This window comes from Zootoca vivipara, chromosome 7, assembly GCF_965207765.1.
Source record: "Zootoca vivipara chromosome 7, rZooViv2.hap1.1, whole genome shotgun sequence".
NCBI classification, from domain to species: domain Eukaryota; kingdom Metazoa; phylum Chordata; class Lepidosauria; order Squamata; family Lacertidae; genus Zootoca; species Zootoca vivipara.
This window is the reverse complement of record NC_142590.1, coordinates 91,203,717-91,226,825: the sequence shown is the minus strand read 5'-3', so window position 1 is coordinate 91,226,825 and position 23,109 is coordinate 91,203,717. Positions and strand designations below refer to the sequence as shown.

Sequence of the window (23,109 nt, the reverse complement as noted above, 5' to 3'; positions counted from 1 at the left end):
AGACGATGCAGTCCACTCATTTCTAGTTCCTGCCAGTGTACTTTGGGGCTTGACTCTGCAGGCCAGACAAAAGAATCAATTCATTGGGCCAGTTGGGAGAGAAAACCCTGCTTAACTCTGCTGCAGGAAGCTTCCCTCAAGTCAGGGCAAAGCCTTGTGTTTAAGCATTAGTCTCACACCCATGGGCAACAAGGAATTACATACAGTACATGTTGAGTGAAGGAAAAGGAGCGATCAAGTACTCTGTCCCTCCCCTTAGAAGCACGTGAACTATTAGAGGAGAGAAACTCCCTTGTTTGCAACTGTGTAGGAACGCTGAAGGTTGTTGCAGGAGAATCAGAGCTCTCTGTTTTTGCCTCTGCCAGCCCCCAGCAGGCTAGCACAGATGCTGGCAGGTTAGTAACTTTTGTGGACCTTTTTAAAAACCAAGGATGCTTTTAGATGGAGCTGTGAGGGAGCGATATTAGGATATCATCCCAAGGAATAACTTTTCTCTCCTCTGCTTGGGAGCATAGCCTTTCTGGGATGTTCCAGGGTCCTTTCAGAGCTCAGCAGGTGCTTTCAAATGTGGCAATGTCCCACCCTCCAGAGGTTATCCAGTTTCATCAGCACCACCCAGCTCCAAGACGTCCTGGCAATTGCAGCCTCCCAGGGATCCTACTTGCCAATATGCTAATACTCTGACTTTGTTTCAGGGCCTGGGCTTGTTTGCGCTAGCAAGGCAGAGAGAGGAGGCTTCCAAGTTTCTCAGTTTCTAGGGGTTGTGCTTAATTTTGAAAATGAGCTGATTGAGCGCCAGTTTCGCTTTAAGGGCTGGAAAAAACCCGTTTGTTTGGGTGACTAAAACTTTGATGCTGCTACCTAGGAATTCTGAATATTTCTTCAGCCTTGGTTTCCTGCTCAGGATATTGGCTCACTCGGGGTAATGCTACAAGATTTAGAATAAAAGGTTCAATGAAAGAAATTGCTATATTGCTGGGAAATCACGAGAGTTATTTCATCAGCTGAATTTTCCAGCTTAGTAGCATTACAGCCAAGCCCCTGGCGCTGGCTACCAAGGCTGGCACAGTATTTACCAGGAGACTTGTTTGTTTTTTTCTTTCTTTCCCCGAGCCAACTTGGGGTGGGACAAGAGGGTCAAACATAGCATTAAAAGGAACCCCATGGAGTTCATTCTGAGCCAGAGGGACAGGGAAATTGTTCTTCTTCCACCCTTCCAATCTGCTTCGGCAGTTGCATGTTAAGGATGAGGGGAAGAAAAGACAGGTGTCTGGCTGGAAAGAGGAAGAAATGGGGATGAGGAGCAGCACAGCAGCGGCTCAGGCCGGCATTTGTGAAAAGGGAAGCTGTGAAGCCTTGGGTAGCAGTGTTGGCTGCCTTGTTCAGGGCTGGGAGCTGTCTCAGTAAGAGCTCGGCTTGAAAGGAAAATCCTACACAAAAGAACTTAAGAGAACCGGTGATGGTCTATAAAGGAAGGGAAGGATTGGTCAGTAGAGAGCTCGAAAGCAGGATACAGTGGAACCTCGGTTTATGAACACCTCAGTTTATGAATTTTCGGTTTACGAACACCGCGGACCCATCTGGAACGGATTAATTCACTTTCCATTACTTTCAATGGGAAAGTTTGCTTCAGTTTATGAATGCTTCAGTTTATGAACAGACTTCCGGAACCAATTACACCCATGCTTCGGGTTAAGTATGCTTCAGGTTCAGTTTGCGCTTCAGTTTATGAACGCTTCAGTTTAAGTACTCCGTGGACTGCCTGGAACGGATTAATCCACTTTCCATTACTTTCAATGGGAAAGTTCGCTTCAGTTTATGAACGCTTCAGTTTATGAACAGACTTCCGGAACCAATTGTGTTCATAAACCGAGGTACCACTGTAGTCATTCACTGTGGTCTCTTAGGACAGGGGTCGGCAAGGCTTACCGGGCATGGGCCGGATCACTACCGCAGAGATCCTCCGTGGGCTGGGCCAGCGCAGCGCGACGCCAGAAATCATTTCTGTGCATGCCCAGATGCCAAAACCCGCGCCTCCGCAGAAGCAATTTTCAACACTGTGGACATGCACAGATCTGATTTTCAGCGTCCGGGCATGCACAGAAGTGATTTCTGGAGCCGCAGAAGAGAGTCCCCGTGCTGTGCCGGTTTAGCGCAGTGTGTGGGGACTCGCTGAGCGGGGGGCTCGGTTTGGGGGCGGCTCATGGACCAGTTAAGCGACCCTCATGAGCCGCTTCCGGCCCATGGGGCCTTAGGTTGCCAACCTCTGTCTTAGGAGAATCTTTGTTTTGATTTGTGGGTGCTTGGATATCGTGCTGCACCTGTCCCATAAAACACTGACTCCGCAAATATTAGGCTGTAGAGAACAAGCCTAACAGCTGTATGTTCTAAGACAGGGGTCTGCAACCTTTAAGACAAAAAGAGCCACTTGGACCCGTTTCCGAAGGAAAAAATAAACTGGGAGCCGCAAAACAGGGACGTAATTAGAAATCAGAGGGCCCCATAGCAAAATTTGCTATGCCCAATAATCAATGCCCCAAAATGCCATAGAAAATTAATCAGGGCCCCAGTGTACCATAAATCATAATCAGTGCCTGATGTAAATAATAATTAATAATGAGGGCCCAATGTCATCCTCGTCATTATAAAAATAACTTTGAGTTTGGGCTGCCTTGATTACTGGGAATGGGCAAAACTCTGACTCCCTTATTAGGACACCTGTATGGTTTCATGTGTGTTGCTCCCATCAAGTGAACTTATAAAATTTCCTCATATTGAATCAACCCATTGATTAATACATCTACCTCAATCTCCTGACCAGGCCGGCAGGAGGCCACAGGCAGGCCTCAGGCAGGAGCAGCAGCAGCAAACACGCGCTCCGAGCCCGCAAGCCTTTTCTGCTGCTGGGCGGGAAGAAGCGTGCCCGTTTAAAAAAATAAATAACTCCACCCCCGCCCCCCGTGAGCCTATTGGCTGCAGAAATGCGCCGGGGAGGGGCTGATGCAGGGAGGGGGCCGACCACGCTCCCCGGGCTGCTAACGTCACCTTGCGTCCTTTTTGCACAGCGCATGCGCACAGCGGAGTTGTGGGCTCCGGCGGGCGCTGTGCGGGGCGCAGGTGCACAGCGCGCCGCCACAGCTGTGTGCTCCGGCGGCGGTGGGCACCGCGCGAGTGTTTGCCGTGCATGGCGGGCGCCGCCGCATGGCTCAGGCGGCGCATGGCTCAGATACCTCCTCCCCTCGTATCCGCTCCGGAGCCGCAGCAAAGGTGTAAAAGAGCCACATGCGGCTCCGGAGCCGCAGGTTGCAGACCCCTGTTCTAAGAGGAGAAGCTGAAGGCGAAGATTCTTTTCTGGGTTCAGCAGAGAAGTGGACATATTAATGGAGAGTGCTATTGAAGGCGGCTAGGCATGATGGCATTGCTCTGTCTCCACAGTTGGAGGCAGCAATGCTTCTGAATACCAGTTGCTGGAACCCGCAGGAGGGCAGAGGGCTCTTGTGCTCGAATTCTTCTTGTAGGCTTCCTGCAGGCACCTGGTTTGGCCACTGTGAGAACAGGATCTGGACTGGATGGGCCATTGGCTTGATCTAGCAGGCTTTTATGTTCCCTGGCTCAGCTAGAGGAGCCTCATTGCCAGCAGTCAATGAGTAAAAGACTGGCTCCGAGGCACAACTCTTCAAGTGCTGTGATGGCGTTGGTAGGGTTGCTTACGGGGGTGGGGGGCAGAACAGTTTCTTCACTGGGAATGCTTTACTGTGTAATTTATACAGTCTTTTCTCCATCTGTCTCCCTCCTGCAGAGTTTGCCCTGTGTGAGAAGGACCACATTCTCACTCTCCAACCCCTGCTGTTTCCATGGGTGTAAATATTCAGTTTGGATCTGTCCCGAGGTCATGGGGGGGGCATAGGCACTTAACTGTTGTCACTATGTGGATATTCCTCAAAAGCAAAGGCAAGCTGTGGTGCATGATGTGCCCTAGCTAGAGTTATCTGCAAACAAATGGGCAGGGTGTGGTTAGGGTGGAGAACACAGTGACATCTCCTCGTCCAGAGGATTTCAAGATTTGCCAGTAACTGTCTTGTCATGAGTGCTTCAGACATGGAGTGGGATCTGCGAATGCCTCCCTTCTCTTCAGTTGTATGATTTTGCTCCCTTGAAATTAAAAAAAAGTAAGGAGGTGGAGCAATGGACAAGAAAAGGAATAAACATTTAATTTCTAAATTTGCGGCCAGAGTAAAAAGGAGGCGATGGGATAATAATAAAATAACAATAATTTATTACTTATACCCTGTCCATCTGGCTGGGTTTCCCCAGTCACTCTGGGCGGCTTCCAACAAAAGATTAAAAATACATTACAACATCAGTCATTAAAAACTTCCCTAAACAGGGCTGCCTTCAGATGTCTTCTAAACGTCAGATACTTGTTTATTTCCTTGACATCTGATGGGAGGGCATTCCACAGGGCAGGCGCCACCAACGAGAAGGCCCTCTGCCTGGTTCCCAGCAACCTCACTTCTCGCAGTGAGGGAACCGGCAGAAGGCCCTCGGAGCTGGACCTCAGTGTCTGGGTTGAACGATGGGGATGGGGGGCGCTCCTTCAGGGATGCTTCTCTGTGTGATGACTGTTCTGAATTTGCAAGACCAGTATGAGTGCTCCATCCTGAAAGCCATGTGAGGTTTGGAAATGGCTAAGCCCCCAAGGTCAACTCTCTTAGCAAAGAATGTGAAGACACATAGGGAAGGGGTTTTCTTTTCACAAAGGGAAGCCCAGCAAATGGCAGCTTGAGGGCGATGGCAGCAATGGAAGAGGCAATTGTTTGCGTTTCAGTGTAACTGATGCACACTTCTCCTGGGCGGCAGGGGAACTTTTTGGCATTCCACTCTCTCTTTTTAGTCTTCTGTTCTGCACATCACAAAAGTTCTAGGTCGAATGGTTGCGGAGCTGGCCTTGACAGTGTGTGTGCAAAGCCTCTGAGAAGGATTTCCATAGAATCAGGGAATTGTACACACACAGTGAGTAGCATCTCCCCCTCCCCAAAAAATGTAGCTTTTTTTCAATTTTTCTGAAAATTTCTGTTTCCCCCCGAAAAACCCCCAGAAAAAATGGGTTTTTCCCCAAGCATCAAAATTTCTGGAAATTGTACATCTCTAGTTTTAAGTCCAGCTTGTATTTACAGATGCTCAATAAGAAAAGGACATACCGGTATTTATTGCATGATATGCTTAAAACATTCTAGAAGGGCATTAACTATATTATCATTCAATAACACACAATATTTTTACTATTTTAAAAAAATGGTGAACAGCACGCTTACTATTGGATAACAGAACATTCACTTGCCCATGATTTATGTCAAGCTGTCAGGGGGCGGGGTGGCAAACTTTGGGCAATGCCCAAAGCCAGTGTTTCCCAAACTTGAGTCTCCAGCTGTTTGGGGACTACAACTCCCATCACCCCTAACTAGCAAGAGTGGTCAGGGATGATGGGAGTTGTAGTCCAACAACAGCTGGAGACCCAAGTTTGGGAAATGCTGCTAAGCCCTTTGGACTCTTCCCCAGCCACACCCACTTCTGGGCCCTGTTTTGCACCCTCCTGGTGTGTTTTCATCTACCTGCAGTGTGTGCTTGAGCTGCAGTATTGCCTCTTGCTTCCTTGGATGGAGGGCAGAGAGGATGCCTGTGTAGAAATTGGTCCAGTTGTACAAAGGCAAAATTTGCCTTCTTTGCTCCTCCCAGTTTTGCTTCTGGCCCCAGCCACCACTGGATGGTGGCCCTCTGAATGTTGTCCTTCAAGCTGAAAGAGGTTCCCCATCCCTAATCTGACTACAGGTTAATTGCAAAAAGAGAGAGAGGGACCTGGTTCACACATCGCATTCAGACATAGTGGGCAGTATGCAACTAACTTGTTCTACCAGCCCAAGTATTTCTACTTGCACTATGGAATGCCCCCCATGCCCACCCTGCACCCTCTCCAAATCTGCTCTGGAGGGTTGGGAAAACCTCCTTCCCACAAAACAGATTTGGGGGCTTACCGGGGAGGGCGGGGGGAGGTTCTGTTGCACAAGTGGAAATCCTTACAGTGATGAAACATGTTAGTTGGGATACCACCCAACTAAAACAAACTATGGTGTAGTGTGCACGAGCAGTGTTCTTGTGTGGAAACAGTGGGCTCTTCATTCCTCAATGCCTCACACTTGTGGGGAACAAGCCTGATCCGAACCTGAGCTTATGGTTTGTTTCCTCCCAACAAGCAATAAGCCAAGAACACACTTTGCTTCTGCTCATGCTTTAAACAGTGATGGACAAACCATAAGCCCAGGTTAAGCCAGACCATGCCTCGTTTCCCTGCAGCAGGAACAGGGAAGATCGAAGAGCCTTTAGTTGCAGCAACCTGCTATTTATTCACATTAAAGCAAGGTTAATAAACTACAGTTCAATGTGACATTCCAAGCAGACTGCTCACACACATGTATATTGCACCTTTATTTCAAAACACGGATTTCTATTTATCCCTCTCTGTGTATTTACAGAAGCGCAATTTGCTGGCAGTCCGAAATGCCCAGGTTCTTGTAGAAACAAGTAGTTAGCAAGCAGAGCAGCCTTTCCCCCATTAAACGGGAAATAAATGTTCATGTTTGGTCATAAATATTTATTATTTGAGTGCTGAACAAATTTCCAGGCTCTTGGTAGAGTCTGCTACCTAATACAAAGAGAGTACATGACTGCAGATGAGCTCAGTGGATGATTCTGGAGAAATAGGTGATTGCCTCTCCCAAGACCGGTGATGATAATTGATTGCAAACTCCATTTGGCCTGACTTGGAATTGGGCTTGGCAAAATATCAGATGGGGAATTACGTAGTGTTCCACCCCCACCCCACCCCCCGAACTCAAGTTCTAAGATCCAGGCCCTGCTGGAGTTCTGATGATACAACCACCCCCTTCCCTTTCCACTCTTGCTAGCAAGGATTGGGATGGAGAGCAGAAATTAACATATATGAGTACAGTTGTGCTGGTAGAGCAATTAATTGAAAGAGATAGCAAAGGGTCCATGTTCTGTGGAGCTGCTGAGTCATCCAGATGTTTTCCTTGCTGGCAAGAGATGCTCTGCAGGTGTTTCTTAGCTCTCGTGCTGTCTTCAAAGGATGGTGCAAATGCAGCTGCATAACAATCTAGGTTACCCTTGTATTGAGCGTAGAGGACAATAATTACTACTCTGGACTATATCCAGTCAAAAAATTGAGGCAGGGCCCTTACCTAACAGTGTTTGCTGAAACTTTGCAAGTCCTGGACAGATGCCTGGATATAGCGGTGGGCTGGATGAAGGCCAATAAGTTGAATGAATTCTGATAAGATACAGGTCCTCTGGATGACCACATTGATTGGTGAAATTCGCCGGTCTACCATTCTGCATTTGCAAGAACTCGACCGTTCAGTGTGGCAGCGCCTGCACTTTGGAACTCCCTGCCTATTGATACCAGGCAGGGGCCTTCGCTGTACTTTTTTCAGCGCCTGCTGGAAACATTCTTGTTTAGACAAGCCTACCCAGATGCTTAGAAAGTTGAGGCAATATTTATCTGTTTCAGTATTTTAACTTTTGTATGTTTTAAAAGTATGGCTGTCATGCTTTCTTGATTTTCTTGTGTGTGTGTTTTTTTGCAAACCATTTTGAGGTGGTTTGTTTGTTTGCTTGTTTTGCAATAGAGCGGTGAGTAGTTCATAAATACATGAGTAGTTCCTGGCTGAGAACTGAGTAAATTGCTTATTCTGGGGCGGGGGGATTGCACTCACTATTAAAGAACAGGTGTATAGTCTGGAGGTGCTCCTAAAACCAGCACTCAACTTGGAGGCTTAAGAGGCTTCTGCTACTAAAAATTCCTTTTACCGGCTGCAAATATTCCTGAGCAAAAAGAGCTTTGCCGCTGTGGTGCAAGCATTGGTAACCTGGAATCAGCGCTCGAAATTTGCCAGGCACATTTTGCACCTGTCTTATCGGCCACTTGCGACCAAGCGAAGATGGCTGGGCGCCAGGATGGTACCTAATGTCTCCACCATTTGGAGGTGTGCACCAGGGATCCTGGATCTTGACTGTTTTCACACATTAGCAACACATCCTGTAGAATTCTAGTCGTTATATTTTATTTGCACCATCAGGATGAATTTCAGGAAGCAAAAAGTTCTGTTGAAAAATACGATTTTCGAGCTGTCTGGCACCGAAATGGCAACTAGGTATTTTGTTTTGGCGACTGTAACCTTGGTTTAAGAAGCCATTTGGTGCCTAGCTTATAGTATATATCTGAGTTTCTAACACTGCCTTGAATTGGATTACTGTACAGTACAGTAATGCGCTTTATGTGGGGCTGCCCGTGAAGCTGGCTTGGAAACCTCAGCTAGCGCAAAACTCTGTAGCTAGGCTGTAGTCAAGAGTGGCCTCATACAAGTATGTAACACCAGTCCTGAAAGAAAAACAATGCCCACAAGCCCTCAAGCACCCTTCAAGGTACTTGTGCCAGTTTGTAAATCCTATGCAGCTTAAAACTTGCAAAGTTATATCAAGGAATGAGTTTAGGGTGCTATTTTCTGTGTCTAGTTAGTTATCATCATTGCAGATTTAAGCAGTGACCGCGACACTCTCAATTTTGGCAAGAAGAAACATTTTCCAATTTATTGGCCTTAAGTGTTGCTTCTGGAGCTGGGAATTTGTTAAACTTTTAAACTTGTTTGGCCTGTTTGTTTTGCTAGAGTAAATAGCAGATGTTTGTCCACAGGATTAGTTTGGGGATCATATTGCCCTCAGCGTTTGAGAAGAGAGTAGGAGATGAAGGGCAGAAAATCAAAACAAACACATTACCTCTAGGGGAACACCAGTTAACCTGACACTGGCAGGGACGTCTCGCTGGAGTCTTCTTACTGAGGTTGCTCTCCTTTCATTGGTATCTTGAGCACTGCGAAGGAACCCTGAGACATGTACTGTCCAGGGAGTCTGTTATCCAAACTAGCAAACAGGATACCCTTGGGGGGCAGGGAATGCATTTCTCAGCATTGCTGTATGATCCTGCTTTTGCCAGTTCTGGGCACCACAGTTCAAGAAGGATACTGACAAGCTGGAACATGTCCAGAAGAGGGCAATGAAAATGGTCAAAGGCCTGGAAACGATGCCTTATGAGGAACGGCTTAGGGAGCTGGGTATGTTTAGCCTGGAGAAGAGAAGGTTAAGGGGTGATATGATAGCTATGTTCAAATATATAAAAGGATGTCATATAGAGGAGGGAGAAAGGTTGTTTTCTGCTGCTCCAGAGAAGCGGACACGGAGCAACGGATTCAAACTACAAGAAAGAAGATTCCACCTAAACATTAGGAAGAACTTCCTGACAGTAAGAGCTGTTCGGCAGTGGAATTTGCTACCAAGGAGTGTGGTGGAGTCTCCTTCTTTGGAGGTCTTTAAGCAGAGGCTTGACAGGCATATGTCAAGAATGCTTTGATGGTGTTTCCTGCTTGGCAGGGGGTTGGACTGGATGGCCCTTGTGGTCTCTTCCAACTCTACGATTCTATGATTCTAAGTTCAAAGTGCTGGAATGAATTACGATCTGAACCAGAGGAGAACTTTGGAGATGAATGGTGCTCAGATCCTTCCAGGTAGCAATATCTCCCATCCGCAACCACCCTATAACTGACCCAACTTGCAGTGTTGCTATCAGAATGACAATATAATGCACATGAGGCACTCTGAATGCTGAAAAGCATTGTATAAATGCTGTTATTATGCAGAGAAATCTTTTTCTTGATTTAGATTGCATCAACAAATAAAGAAGTTGTTGCTATTTGTGTGGAGTGTGGCTCTAAGATTGTAATTACAATGGGGAAGCGGGAGGTTCATATCACGTGTAGCAAACCTAGTGTGATGCTATATTTACAACTTTGAAGGGCAGTTAGGAGTTCCATACTTCTGATTTGTAGTTCAGAGCCAAATGATACATTAAATGTGTATTTGTTTGTATGCATCTTTTGAAAAATTGCCACCGTGGTCTCTAACCCAAATCAGGACCACAAGTGTGAGGGGGAAATGAAAAATCACCCTTCCTCCAAAGTGGCTATTTTCCCCAGGAGGGAAACTACAATTGCAGTTTTTTGAAAAAAAAACAAAAACCACCACCACCACACCATGCAAATGCTCATTTAACATAATGTGTAGTTTGGCTCTCAGTCCCATTGCCATTATGCTACATTAACCCTCATAAGGACCATGCAAGAAGAGGATACCACCCCTCGGCTTAAAAGGGGAAACGTTCACTGGGATCATGTGGGGTCAAACCTTTGCAGAATTGCACGCTGTCTCCATATGCCTGTGCTAGTGGTTAAATGTGTGTCTTTATCCTCGCATGGGGTAGGGAGTGTTATACTTGGGTGGTTGCCATCGCTGGGAGATACAAAGGAAGGAATGCTCAGCAAACATCTTTGCTTGTGTACCATCTGTCTGCTTTCAGCCACATGACATGAGCAAAAGATTCCACGGTGCAGCTTTCGTTTCTTTCAGGAGCGTGATTCACCCACTTTCTTCCACAGACCAAAATTCTCTCCTCTTTGTATATAGAGCCAATATGGATGGAGCTTTAGAATTCTTCTCTGATAGTTAAATCTTTTTAGTGTTCGTAGCTAAAAAAGGAATCAAATATGTCTTTCTCCTCTCCCCACCCCTTCCAGCAAGTCTGTCAGGTGTATCTGGGTATTGTTTTTGTTGGATATTATGGTATGGGACTAAGTTTTTATATTGTAAACTGCCCTGGGATTTCTGGATGAAGGATGTAAAATAAAAAAATTCCTTCAGTAGCACCTTAAAGACCAACTAAGTTTTTATTTTGGTATGAGCTTTCGTGTGCATGCACACTTCTTCAGAATGTGAAGTGTGCATGCACACGAAAGCTCATACCAAAATAAAAACTTAGTTGGTCTTTAAGGCGCTACTGAAGGAATTTTTTTATTTTACTTCGACCCAGACCAACACAGCTACCTACCTGTAACTGGATGAAGGATGGTATACAAAGTTAAATAATAATAATTAAAAAAACACAATAATTTAATGTGACAATTTCTGGAGTGAAGACCTTGAGTCTAGGAATTGCCTGAAACTTTCACAAGACTTACACTGCAGTCCTGTGTGTGTTTGTTTCAGAAGTGGGCCTTTACCCTAAGAAACTAGGGGGGGGGGGGTTTAATGGCAGAGGCTGCCCTTTGAATCCAGTGGAACGAATGCGTAGGTTTGAGAAGCTAGCCACCAAGCTTCCTTTGGTGACTATGAGTTATGTGCTCACAACCGGCTGCCTGATGATGAAAGCATGATGTGCAAGATCCCCTCTCCTGAGTTTGTTGTGTGTTGTAGCAATCTCAGAGGGGAAACTTGCTTTTGTCTAGATGGGAGAGTGAACAGCCCTTCTGCTTTCCTGAGTTCCAAAGGTCTTTGGGCAGGATTGGGGTCATCATCTTCCCTCTGTGCACCGGGATTCACGACCACTGTTGCAGCAGCAGTCGTTCTTTAGCTTTCGAGCACATTCAGTGTTACCGCTTGAGCCATGCTGTGCTTTGGAGATGCTGAAAAGCAACAGACACAATACGAATTTTTGCTGCTTTTCAGTGTCTACAGATCGCAGGGCAAAGCGGCCTCCCTTCTCCTTGGGAAGAATTGAGCGAAGTAATTTCACCTGTACCACATAAAAAGAAGACATGCTGCTTCTTCTAATCCCCTCCACCAGGATGTGGATCATTAGTAGAGTACCCATCCCAATATGCTGTTTTTTTGGGGGGGGGGAATTGGTGATGGCACACCAGAAGAGGGATGCTACGGTCATGGCACATTATTCAGTTTAAGAGGCTGACCCAGTTTTGAAAAAGGCAATTCCATGCTAAGAATCACCAGGAAAGGAATCAAAAATAAAATTGCCAGGATTGAAGCAGGTTTATGCAAATCTGTGGGGCACCACACTTTGAATACTCTTCTGGTTGCTGTTCTTCTAAAAGGATCTTGTACAACTAAGAAAATGGCAGCCCAATGATCACGTGGCTGAAACAACTCCCCTGTTTGGAGCTATTTAGTTGGGGGGGGGGAGCAGATAAGGAGGATGTGCTATAGTTGTATACAAATAATGCTTGATGTGCAGAAAGTGAACAAGGGAGAAGCTTTTCTCTCACACATATTTATGGATCCCAGGGCCATCCAGTCAATCTGAATAGTAAGAGATTCGGGGCTGCTGCACCGTGCTGAACACACGGAAACTCCTTTGCCTCTTTTGGGAGGGATACCTTTGTGTGTCTGGGGAAACATGAAAAGCAGTGTTTGTACAAAATGCCCCAAACACAGTGAACACGGAAATCCCCAGCAGACCAATGTCCATGTAAAATGATCTGCTACCTCCGATTTGAATGCCAGAAATAGTTGTTGTGGAAGGAAGACTTGGACATTCAGCAAATGCTTATTGCAAGGCTTCCATGGAAGTGTATCATGTCTGTGACCGACATATGTATTATAACCCCATTGTTTCAGGGTGTTGTTTTTAGGTATGCCTCTCTAGACCATGCCTTTATCCAGATACAATATGAAGAGTTGGCATTAGACTCACCTAGAGTGTCTACTGCAGTCACGGGTCCCCATAGGCAGTGTGATAGCTAGTGATGTTAAATTCTCGAAAATATTCTTGATTAATGAGAATATTAGAGAATTTTAATTTAAAACAGAGCATTCATTTTAATGCATTGAAAATGATATCATTTTAATGCATTGACATGATATAATTAGTTAATATACATGTTTATTCATGGGTAAACTTGTTCAGATGGCATCCAAAAACTATACTTTTATTCAGTGGGGCAATGCTGAAGATGATTGACAGTGTGGATGGGATCATGGGAGTGGGAGGAGTCTAGAAAATTCTTTCTTATTGGTCAGCAGGTCAGCACTGTTGACATATAGGGAAACTTGTTGTTTACCGGTAGTAAAGGAACCACAGTGTAGTCACATATAGTTGAAATACATACAAATTCAAGTGTTCATCAAATTAAATGAATAGCATTTTAAAAACTTTTTTTAAAAAAATGTTTTCTGTAGCTGACTTTTCAGAACTGCCAATGACACAATACCCAGCAATGTAACTGGATCAAACAACAACAACAACAACATTATTCATTACTTACAGTGGCAATATCACAGCTTGACTTACTGTTTACTAGATTTTTTTTAATGTGGGTTGTAAAACTGGTTCTTACATTAGAATTTACAGAATATTCTGCAGAGAATATTCTCATTCTCGAGAATGTTCTCCAGAGAATATTCTCACCTCATATCACTAGTGATAGCATTGATCTTCACCCTGAAAAAGACAAGCAGTTGAGATGCTTGCCGGGAACCAGTTAAAGTGCTGCTGCTGTTACTTGGCATTTGGACCGAATTCACGCCTGGGAGAAGCAGCTGTGCCATTCTCCTCACCCCACCCCACACCCTACCCCAGGGATCCGTGCAAACTACCTTATTAACCGTCTCAATGTGTTGCCTCATTTTAACAATAGTTCGCTTTGTGTCCACAGTTGGAAAATTCGGAGTTCTGCCTGAGGCCCACCACCACGATTTGCACTGAAATTGGAAGCGGCGCGAACACCAGATCCTTAACCTAGCTCGGCCTGCCAATCTGTCCACAATGTCAGGACCTGTGCCAAGCAGGGCCAGAGTCTACACAGATGTAAATACACACAGACCACGAGAATACTGGGATTATGAGTCGCACGTTGTTGAATGGGGGTAAGTGCCCACATGAGTTTACTGGCCACGTGCCGCCCATGTTGGGTTTGGGGGATTGGCACTGGTTCCTTCTGTACTTGCAAAGTGCTGTTTGTTTCAGTAGATGTAACCTAGTGCTATTCCCCACATTTTGTTGTGGGGAGGAGAACCTGGGGATTCTCTTATTAGGGGAAAAAAGAAATCTGTAGAGAGAGGGGCTACTTAGCTCTTCAAAGGAGAGTCTGTTGCTCAGTGGTGGGGTACAAACCTATCACATTAAGCTCCTGGCAATTCTGTTAAAAGGATAATTGGAGATGAACATCTGCCCAAGACGTTGGAGAATTGCTGAGCAGCTGGTACTGGTCTAGACTGACCAGTGCTGTGACTGTTCCAAGTTGGTTTGTTGTTAAAATAGCATTTTATTATTCTTGCACCATCAATGTGCATGGAGCAGTGCAGAGTAATATCTTCAAAATTGTCCTTATAGGAGAGTGGGGGGGGGAGGGACACCTCTAGAAACATTCTCTAGTGTGTCCACCTTTGCGAATAATCTGACAACACATTTTGAAATGGTGATTTTGGAGTCGTGGCTAAGGTCCTTTGCGGGCTTTGTCTTTACAGTAATCAAGATGACTACCAACTAGTCCGGAAATTGGGCCGGGGCAAATACAGTGAAGTCTTCGAAGCCATCAACATCACAAATAATGAAAAAGTAGTTGTTAAAATCCTGAAGGTGAGCCTCTAATGTTTCGGTGGCTGCTGCTGCAAGCAGAAATGTTTTTGTGCAGTACGTCCGACTTGGTTCTTGATAATGGGTAGCCGCTTGTAAAGGACGCAGAGTTCATATTTTTGAGGGACGTGTGACAGCCAGTGTGCAAGACCTTGAGTCATTTGACTGTTGAGGGCAGGTTTCTAAATGTTGTATTGTGATGGGTGGGGGTGGCAGTCTAATGACTGGCCTCTGCCCTGACACATTAGTGTGGGTCGCCATTGGCAGCCCCATATCCCCCAACATTTTCTGCAACGGTCGTGTGGATGTACCCTGGGTGTATGGTGGAATGATTGATGTGATTCTATACTGTAAACCAGCCTGTGATCCTCAGATTGAAGGGCGGTATATAAATTTAATAAATAAACTGAAGTGAAGTGAAAACCCCCTTGCCCAATTTATAAGATTTTAAAGCTGCTCTACATTTATAGGATACATGAAAGGCATATGGAAATAAGAATATATACATAATATAGAGCATAAAACACTACAACATGCAAACCAATGAGAATTAGAATAGCCTGATTCGAGAAGGCATGGGGGAAAGAAATGAAGCACTCCACCCTTAGGGGTACAAGCTTTCAAAACTAAGTGGGTGGTTTTGAGAGATTTAAGGGAAATAGGGGGACGTTGGAACTAATTTGGAAGATGTTCCGAAAATGCTCAGAATAGTTGAGAGAACATAAGCTGCAGATGGGCTTCTGGCAAAGCAAATGTTTCAACTGGAATGAAAATACAACAACGCTGTAGTATTTTCAACAGTAGTTGAAAACCCCTCTATCTCCCTTTGGAGAATAACAAGTTGTTAAAGTCTCCACTCTTTAGGTTGACACCAAATGGCCGTTTAGAGCTGCTTGCATGAAGCCAGCTTTCTCTAAAGTAGAGGCAGTAATGAGCTTGCTGAATGTTAATGATGCGCTGGCCTTACTCGTCCTCTGCAAATGTTCACCATCTGGTTTTGAGTGGCTTTCTTAGCGGCAGATGTTGGCTTTCTGTAGCCAGTGTTCTCTTTGGCTAGTAGAACTTCACTTGCAACTTCACACGGAATTTCCCTACAATTGGTGGTTTCCAGCCTCTCAGAGAAGTTTTAGACATGATCTGGAAGCTGCTTGAAACATAATCTGGCATATGGCACAACATCGCCTGCAGTGCAGCTGAATCCTAAAATTCCTCTCCCTGCTCTCCCAACCTGTCAGAAGCTTTTCTTGAGTGTCTCACAGGTTCCAAGTGCTTTCTAGGGTTCCACCTGGAAGGTGGCTTGTTAGTGTGTGTGCTAAATGACTGCGAAGGAGTGGGGAGGGGGAGATGCTACTTACTGTGTGTGCTGAGAATGGGATAAAAAGCAACGGATTTAAACCTTGAGGAGATGCAAGTTAAATTTTAGGATAAAGCAGAGCAGGAAATCTCCTTTTAGATTGCTGACAATTTATATTCCTATTTGTGTGAGCTTGATCAATAAAATTGGAGTAGGTAGTGCAAGCTGAATCAAAATAGGCACACAGGCCTAAAATTGCAAAACATTTCAAGCAGCAAATTTGGGGTGTGTGTGCTTGAGCCTGGGCAGCCCTGATTGCAGGCAGCCAGTAACCACAATGATGGGTTAGCATAAGAATCGAATAAAGTCGCCTTGCGTATCTGATGAAGCTTAGGTTTTGACCAAGGTTAAGGCAGATGGTGAAACAGGTGGCCTGGCTTAGCTTCCCCCAGCCACGACAGCTGCCTCGGCAAGAGCTTTGACGTTCACCACTTGGTCAACCAAGCTGCTACAAGCACTTGTAGTTGTAAGTGGCTGAGATGACCTGTTTTAGTGGGAAGGACAGAGAAGAGCTAGAAATGAGCAAACAGGGCAGGCAGGTGAGCATCCCATGTTCTTATGCAGAAAGCTTCATGCAAGCTTTCAATGAACTCCCGACTTTCCAGATGTTCGGGACTCCAAACCCAACGGCTGTGCTGGCTGGGGCTAATGGGAGTTCCTGTCCAAAACATCTGGAGGGCACCAGGCTGGGGAAGCCTTGAACTATTTGGGCTCCTGAGTATTTATTACACGGTTCGTTAATTACGAGTTGGAGGATAGCAATTAAGTCTTATTCACCAAGATCCAAAGAGTCTCTTTAGATGTTCTCAAGGGCTTGAGGCTTAGCATGTTTTTCTTCATAACCTCAGCCTTCCACGCAATATTCCAAACTGTTTTTTCAGTTTCCCCTTCATTTAAGAAGTGCTTTGTCATGCAACAGGTGTGTGTGTGTGTGTGTGTGTGTGTGTGTGTGTGTGTGTGCAGTTTTGAGAGAAACAAGCTCAAATCCCCTAAGGCATGGTTCTTTGTGGCCCAACCATTGAAATTAAAAGTGGCATTTCTTCTTCACATGCTGCCCAGCTTAGTATATGGGTTCATGCAATGTCGCAATGGCTGCTGGGCTGTTCAGAAAGGGTTGGGCAAATACATGAAAGGTGGCCTCATTTAGGGCTACTAGCTGTGGGAGGTGGAAATGATAGTAATCTCAATACTGAACTTCCTGGTGTTGAATGAGATGGTCATCTTATGCTGCTTATGAACTTCCTGGCTTGCCTCATTCATTCCATTCGGATCAGATGCTAGGAGCTGATTGAAGTATTCATCTGGCCTGGTATAGAATCCATGGTGTGTGTGCATAAGATAACACACACACACACACACACACACACACACACACACACACACACTTTTTCAGGTGTGCCACAGGCTTCCAAGTTGCAGTCAACAGTTTAAAATGAAAGTTGGGTAGGAACTCACAGCTAGATTGTTCTTTGTAAAATTAAAAGAGCCAATAATAAGAACCAGGTGCAGCAGTACTTTCAAAGCTGCAGTGGGATTCTTTCCCCACACTCCCACTGGCTTTACTTGGGCTTGAAATGTTGCCTTGGGTAAACGGGCTTTTCTCTCACCAGCCTGTGAAAAAGAAGAAAATCAAGCGTGAAATCAAAATCTTGGAGAACTTGCGAGGCGGCCCCAACATCATCACCCTTGCAGATATAGTGAAAGACCCTGTGGTGAGTAGCTCTGAGATTCTGGAGCAGCTCCAGGACTGTGCGGAAAGCGGAGGGGAGAGAGGAAGCTGTGACAGTTGGTTTGTAAAAGGGCTGGACAAACTCCGGGGAGTGAGATCCATCTGTGTTTAGGAGTCATCATAGTAGCCCAGTGGGACCTGCTTCAGCAGAGAGAGCCTGCCTTTGAGTGCCAGGTGCTGGAGACAAACAAGAGGTAGCTGCAATTTGTTGGAAACTGAATGCTAGACTGGACTGGGCCTTTGGTCGAGTACTAAATTCAAAGTGCTGCTTTTGACCTATAAAGCCTTAAGCGGCTCAGGACCGCAGTACCTCAAGGACCACCTCTCTTCAGATGAACCTACCCAGACCCTGCAATGATCATCTGAGGCCCTCCTTTGTGTGCCCCCTCCTCGAGAGGTGTGGAGGGTGGCAACACAAGAACAGGCCTCCTCTGCAGTGGCTCCCCGTCTGTGGAATGCTCTCCCCGGGGAAGTTCGCCTAGCGCCTGCATTATACACCTTTAGGCACCAGGCAAAAACACTCCTCTTTAACCAGGGATTTGGTTGTTCCAACTAATTATTTTTTGTGTGGGGTGGAAGGGGGTTATTGGGTTGTTTTTGCTATTATTTTTATTATTATTTCTTTTTTACCGTGTATTTTTATGTTGTGAACTGCACTGAGACCCATGGTTGTGAATCTTTGGCCCTCCAGAGGTCCACTGGACCTCAGCTGTTGAGTACCAACCAGTTAGGCAAGGATGATGGAACGTGAGGGCCAGAAGCGATCAAAGCTCCACAAGTTCCTCGCCTCCTTTCTGGCGGGATGCCGAGAAAGGTGTTCGGCTTCAGGTGCCAGTAGGACAAGGCAGATTGTCGAAGAACAGCTTCTTAGCTTGTGTCTCTGACACTGATGACTTTCTGTGTGTGGGGGGGGGCTCAGGGTTAGGAATGAAAGTGTGCAGTCAAGCGGTATATCTTGGCATTTCCAGTTACGTGGTCCTTTTGTGGAAGGGAGCAGAGGTGCACTCACAGAAAATGTGGGCTGTGGAAGAGCTCTGGGTGGGCTTTGCTTTTAGTGGGTTAAAGCTTGTGAATTACAACCCCCCCCTTCTCCCAATTTATCCACCTGACTGTGAGAAAGAGGTGGCAAATGCTTCACTGGAATGGGGCGGCAGGTGAAAACAAGTGCAGAATTGTCTGCATGTATGAGCTGCTTTTGTCGTTGCAAGTAATGACACAGTAGGAGAACTCCTAGTACTTTATTAAAGATAAATCATGTTGGCATTTCAGGCATCTATTGATCATAAGATGCAGTGTTAACCCCCCCCCCCCCCGCCAGCCCTGTTCCCTGTTTGCTCTCTGGTTTTCCTCTAATCCTATTTTCGAATTGCTTAATCAGATCAGGCCTTTTAATCAGATTAGCTTCTCTCAGAGGAAGCTCCCCCTCCCCGCAGTTCCTTCTAGATTTTGTGGAAATGTGGGCTATTGCATTTGCTGTAACTGCAACTAGTCAGATGCTGAAAACCTGCTAAGGATGGCGGAGAAGGGAGGACATGTCTGTGTTGATAAGTATTAGGCCTGTGAAGCAGCGAAAGTCGCAACATAACTGATTGTTTTGGTTTCCTTCTCCTAGTCTCGGACCCCAGCCTTGGTTTTCGAACATGTAAACAACACAGACTTTAAGGTACTGTTTGTCACTCAGCCTTTGGGGTTTTAGAGTATTTAAGGTTGGGTGCATGTCTGGTTTTGGGATGCTGCAATAGTGAACGTCCTATATCGGCAGAGGGTTCAACCCAAATTACCTTTTGAGGTCCCTCCCAATTCTGATTTTAATGAAAAGGAAATTAAAAATGTAAGTCATTTTTGGTAAAGTGCGATCAAGTTATCCAAGGCCAATTACTTCCATCGGATAAAAGTTTGTTTATTCCATCAGATAACAGTAACACCCCCATGTCCAGTGCACAAAAGGCACTTTGTACTGGGCATTTCATTTCTTTATTTTGTTGTGTTTCTGTCTCTCCCTTCCTGCCAGGCAGCTCAGGGTAGCACAGGTAGTTCTCCCCCTCCTTTCCTCCATTTTTATATTCCCAACAACCTGTGATGTAGGCCAGGCACTCTCTGTGCTTCAAGTGCATACACTCAAAAACTCTTTTAATGTTCATCTATGGCAAAGAGATGAATACAGGAAGCAGTTATTTAGTGTGCATGCATGCAGGTGCATATGTGTTACTTAGGGAATCACAAATGGCTGCAGCTTTGTCCTGAGTGTACACTTGGTAGCAATCCAGGTTTTTCTTCTAGAAAAATAGGTGCTGGTGCTCACCATGAAGTTGTTACAGTAAGTGCCACACTTTAACAACAACAAAAAGGGGTACCGGTACTGCGTACCCTTGAATACCCCTTGGGGGGAAAAAGCACTGGTCTCTGCATAATGTGTGACAAAACCTCAATAATGTCCCCAAATACTGAATTACCCTCCTCATCACACGCCCCATAATGGATGACGAAAAACAAGCAAACCCCTAACCCCCATAATCTGTTGCTTGAAAACTTACTTTTTTAACGTTGATGTCTTACAGCAATTATACCAAACGTTAACAGACTACGACATCCGGTTCTACATGTATGAAATCTTGAAGGTGAGTTTGCCTTTTCCCTTCCTGTTTGAGATGGGAGGTGAAGCATGACGTTGGCTGAGAAATGGCAACCAGCTGCCCTGAGGAGTTGGAGGACATATATCTTCGTTCGTTCTTCTGCAGAATCTTTGTTCCAGACACAGCCTAGCATTACCCGGGGCAGATCCTGCTTGCCTCGGAGCCGTCACTTGTTCCATTGATCCATTACCATGATTACCAGAAGTGCTAGTAATGTTTAGCACTGGTAATATTTAGCATGGATATTGGCACCTGTTCTTGATGGCTGTCAGTACTTCGCTCTAAGTGCCATGCGGACTGTGTATGTTTCCCCAGCCACTCTGGGCGGCTTCCAACAAATTATTAAAATACAATATCCTGTCAAACATTAAAAGCTTCCCTAAACAAGACTGCCTTCAGATGTCTTCTAAAAGGACACCTTCCACTTTTTTCAGGCCCAGGACTCCCTTTTAACTCAAGCGTGCATTTGAGGACCCAGTTCTTAACCATCTACCATATATTTGCACGGTGGTGTTGCTTCCGTAGACAAAACCTGCCTTGGAACTGGCCATGACCCACTAGCAGGTCCCAACCCCAACCAGTTGAAGACCAGTGCCTTGGAGCTAGGAAGTTGATGCCTTACATATAGGGCAATGGATACATATCGGGCTTGGCGATAGATGCTGCTGAAGCATTTGGCTTCTCCCAACATTCCCAGTAAATCAGGTGTGGGGAACCTGTGCTCATTGACATGTTGTTGGACTCCAACTCCCATAATCCCTGACCATTGCCCATGGTGACAGGGGCTTCTGGGGGGTTGTAATTTAACAGTGCCTGGAGGACCACGTGTTCCCCACTCCTGCTTCACAGCACAGCTACCTACTGTAGCTTCCAGTAACGTGGCAATCTGAGAGGCTTTCAGTAGGAAGGAGGGCTGGCTTTTGTACGATCCTGCCTGCCCGGTCAACCTCTGGAGCCTTATTTAGCATCGCAGCTGCATCACAGGCATTTCTGGTTGGAACTTGGGACGATACTTTTTCTGTTGTGGCGTTGTAAGTTGTGCAACTCCCTCTTGAGGGAGGTTTACTTAGCTTCCTTCCTTTTCGACCGGCTATTGGGAACTCTTCAGCTGACATTCCCTTGTGAAAAGTCTGTGTCTCCCTGCTCAACTGGCACTCTTGCTGTTCGATTCCGCTCTTGGGTTTTTGCATTGTGACGACCTTTGGGAAGGCTCTGTTTAAAAGGGCTGCAAAGCACCATGCGGATTTTCATACGGATAAAGTTAAAGCGAGCAAGGTGGGGATCTACTCTCTGACGCTCGCGGGCTTCCCACGGGTATCTGGTTGGCCACTGTGAGAGCTGGATGCTGGACTAGGTGGGCCGCTGGCCTGTTCTGATGTTCCTAGGCTCTCATGCATGATCAACATGCCTCTCTTCCCCAGGCCCTGGATTATTGCCACAGTATGGGGATAATGCACAGAGACGTCAAACCCCACAACGTCATGATTGACCATGAGCACAGAAAGGTAAGGCTTGGGGGGTCTTTGTCCTCTGTTTCTAGTTGGGATTTAATTGTGGCAGAAGCAAATTTCCTTTGGTGCACTACTGCTGCTGCTGCGGTGTGTGTTTTGTGGCCTGTTAGTAGCAGGAGTGGAAAATATATTTCCAAAAAGAGATTAGAATGGAGGGTAGGAGTGAAATCTTGCATATTTAGCTTCTGCAGTACCCCTGTTGGCATTCAGACGTTTTACCTTCATTGAGTACTTTACCTACCAAAGTGTCTCTGGATATGTGCTCAGGAACCCTTTCGTGTTGCATGGGTTCTGGAGCATGTCCCAGAACAGAGTTGGTTCATACAGGATACTGGTCAAGCCTATTGGACTTCACCACCATTATTTGTGAACTGAGGGTAAGTTCTAAGATATGTCCCTCCTGGGGACCTCACAAGGGGAGGCTGGTGATATTTGGTTGGTTTGTCGTTTGGGGGGAAACATGACCACTCATTTCAAGGTACAATGCAAAATGTTAAAGATACTGTTATTTTTATTATTCTCGTTATTTATTAAATTTGCACACCCTTCATCTGTAGATCTCAGGGCAGTTCACAATATATTGGTAAGGAGCAGAGATGTTGTACAGCAGGATCCCCCAATATGCTTTCTCCTAGACATTTTGAACTACAGCTCCCATAGCCCCTGAGAATTGGCTGTCCTGGCTAAGGCTGATGAGAGTTGTAGTCCATAACATTGAGGAGGAACACCAGGTTGGGCAAAGGCTCGTGCATGGTGTGCTGAGAAGGAAGAAGGATGTTTTCTGCAGCTCCCATTTCAACTCTTCAAGGGTCAAATTGATTTTTTTTTTAGTTTCTTCCGTTTTGTATTTTTCTCTTCCCCCTAGCCTGCTTGTCTAATTTACCCTTGTGTGAACTTTGAGCCAAAGCTATTCATTGCTGTATAATTATTGATCTTTCATCTGAGAAACACTGCTTTTCAGTGGTTTGCCTCCTATTTTCCAGGCCTTGGCTACTTATCAGAGCAGAATTATCCTCTGCCCTCCTCCTACTCCCCCCTCTCACTCACAGTTCAATAGTTCGATTGCACTATTTTTGTCCCTGACCACGCCAGAGGGTGTCAGTTACGTTTTGCGCTTCCGCTCAATTAAATCTTCGCATCATTTCATAACATTCCATTTATTTCTGATGCTGTTATTTCCTGCAGCAAGCAATCTTGCACAGTCACTGGAAGATGCAGACCAAGGTAAAGAGGTTTCTCCTCCTCCTCAATCTTCTTTCCCTTTTCTCTTTTTAGCTCCGGCTAATAGATTGGGGTTTGGCTGAATTCTATCATCCTGGCCAAGAGTACAATGTCCGAGTGGCTTCTAGATACTTCAAAGGCCCAGAGCTCCTTGTAGATTATCAGGTAAC

At 45.6% G+C, this 23,109-nt stretch overlaps 1 protein-coding gene across 2 annotated transcripts in view; it reads left to right on the top strand.

Moving 5' to 3' along the window:
• The window catches only part of CSNK2A1 (casein kinase 2 alpha 1), a 41,512-nt gene that overhangs the window by 9,069 nt on the left and 9,334 nt on the right, over window positions 1-23,109 (top strand). For both annotated transcript variants that reach the window (XM_035122382.3, XM_035122380.3), the window contains 7 exons: window positions 13,572-13,782; window positions 14,383-14,494; window positions 17,456-17,557; window positions 19,187-19,237; window positions 20,133-20,192; window positions 21,629-21,712; window positions 22,994-23,104. In XM_035122382.3, the coding sequence (XP_034978273.1) occupies window positions 13,682-13,782; window positions 14,383-14,494; window positions 17,456-17,557; window positions 19,187-19,237; window positions 20,133-20,192; window positions 21,629-21,712; window positions 22,994-23,104 (621 nt within the window). In that variant the 5' untranslated portion in view covers window positions 13,572-13,681. The remainder of the gene's footprint in view (window positions 1-13,571; window positions 13,783-14,382; window positions 14,495-17,455; window positions 17,558-19,186; window positions 19,238-20,132; window positions 20,193-21,628; window positions 21,713-22,993; window positions 23,105-23,109) is intronic.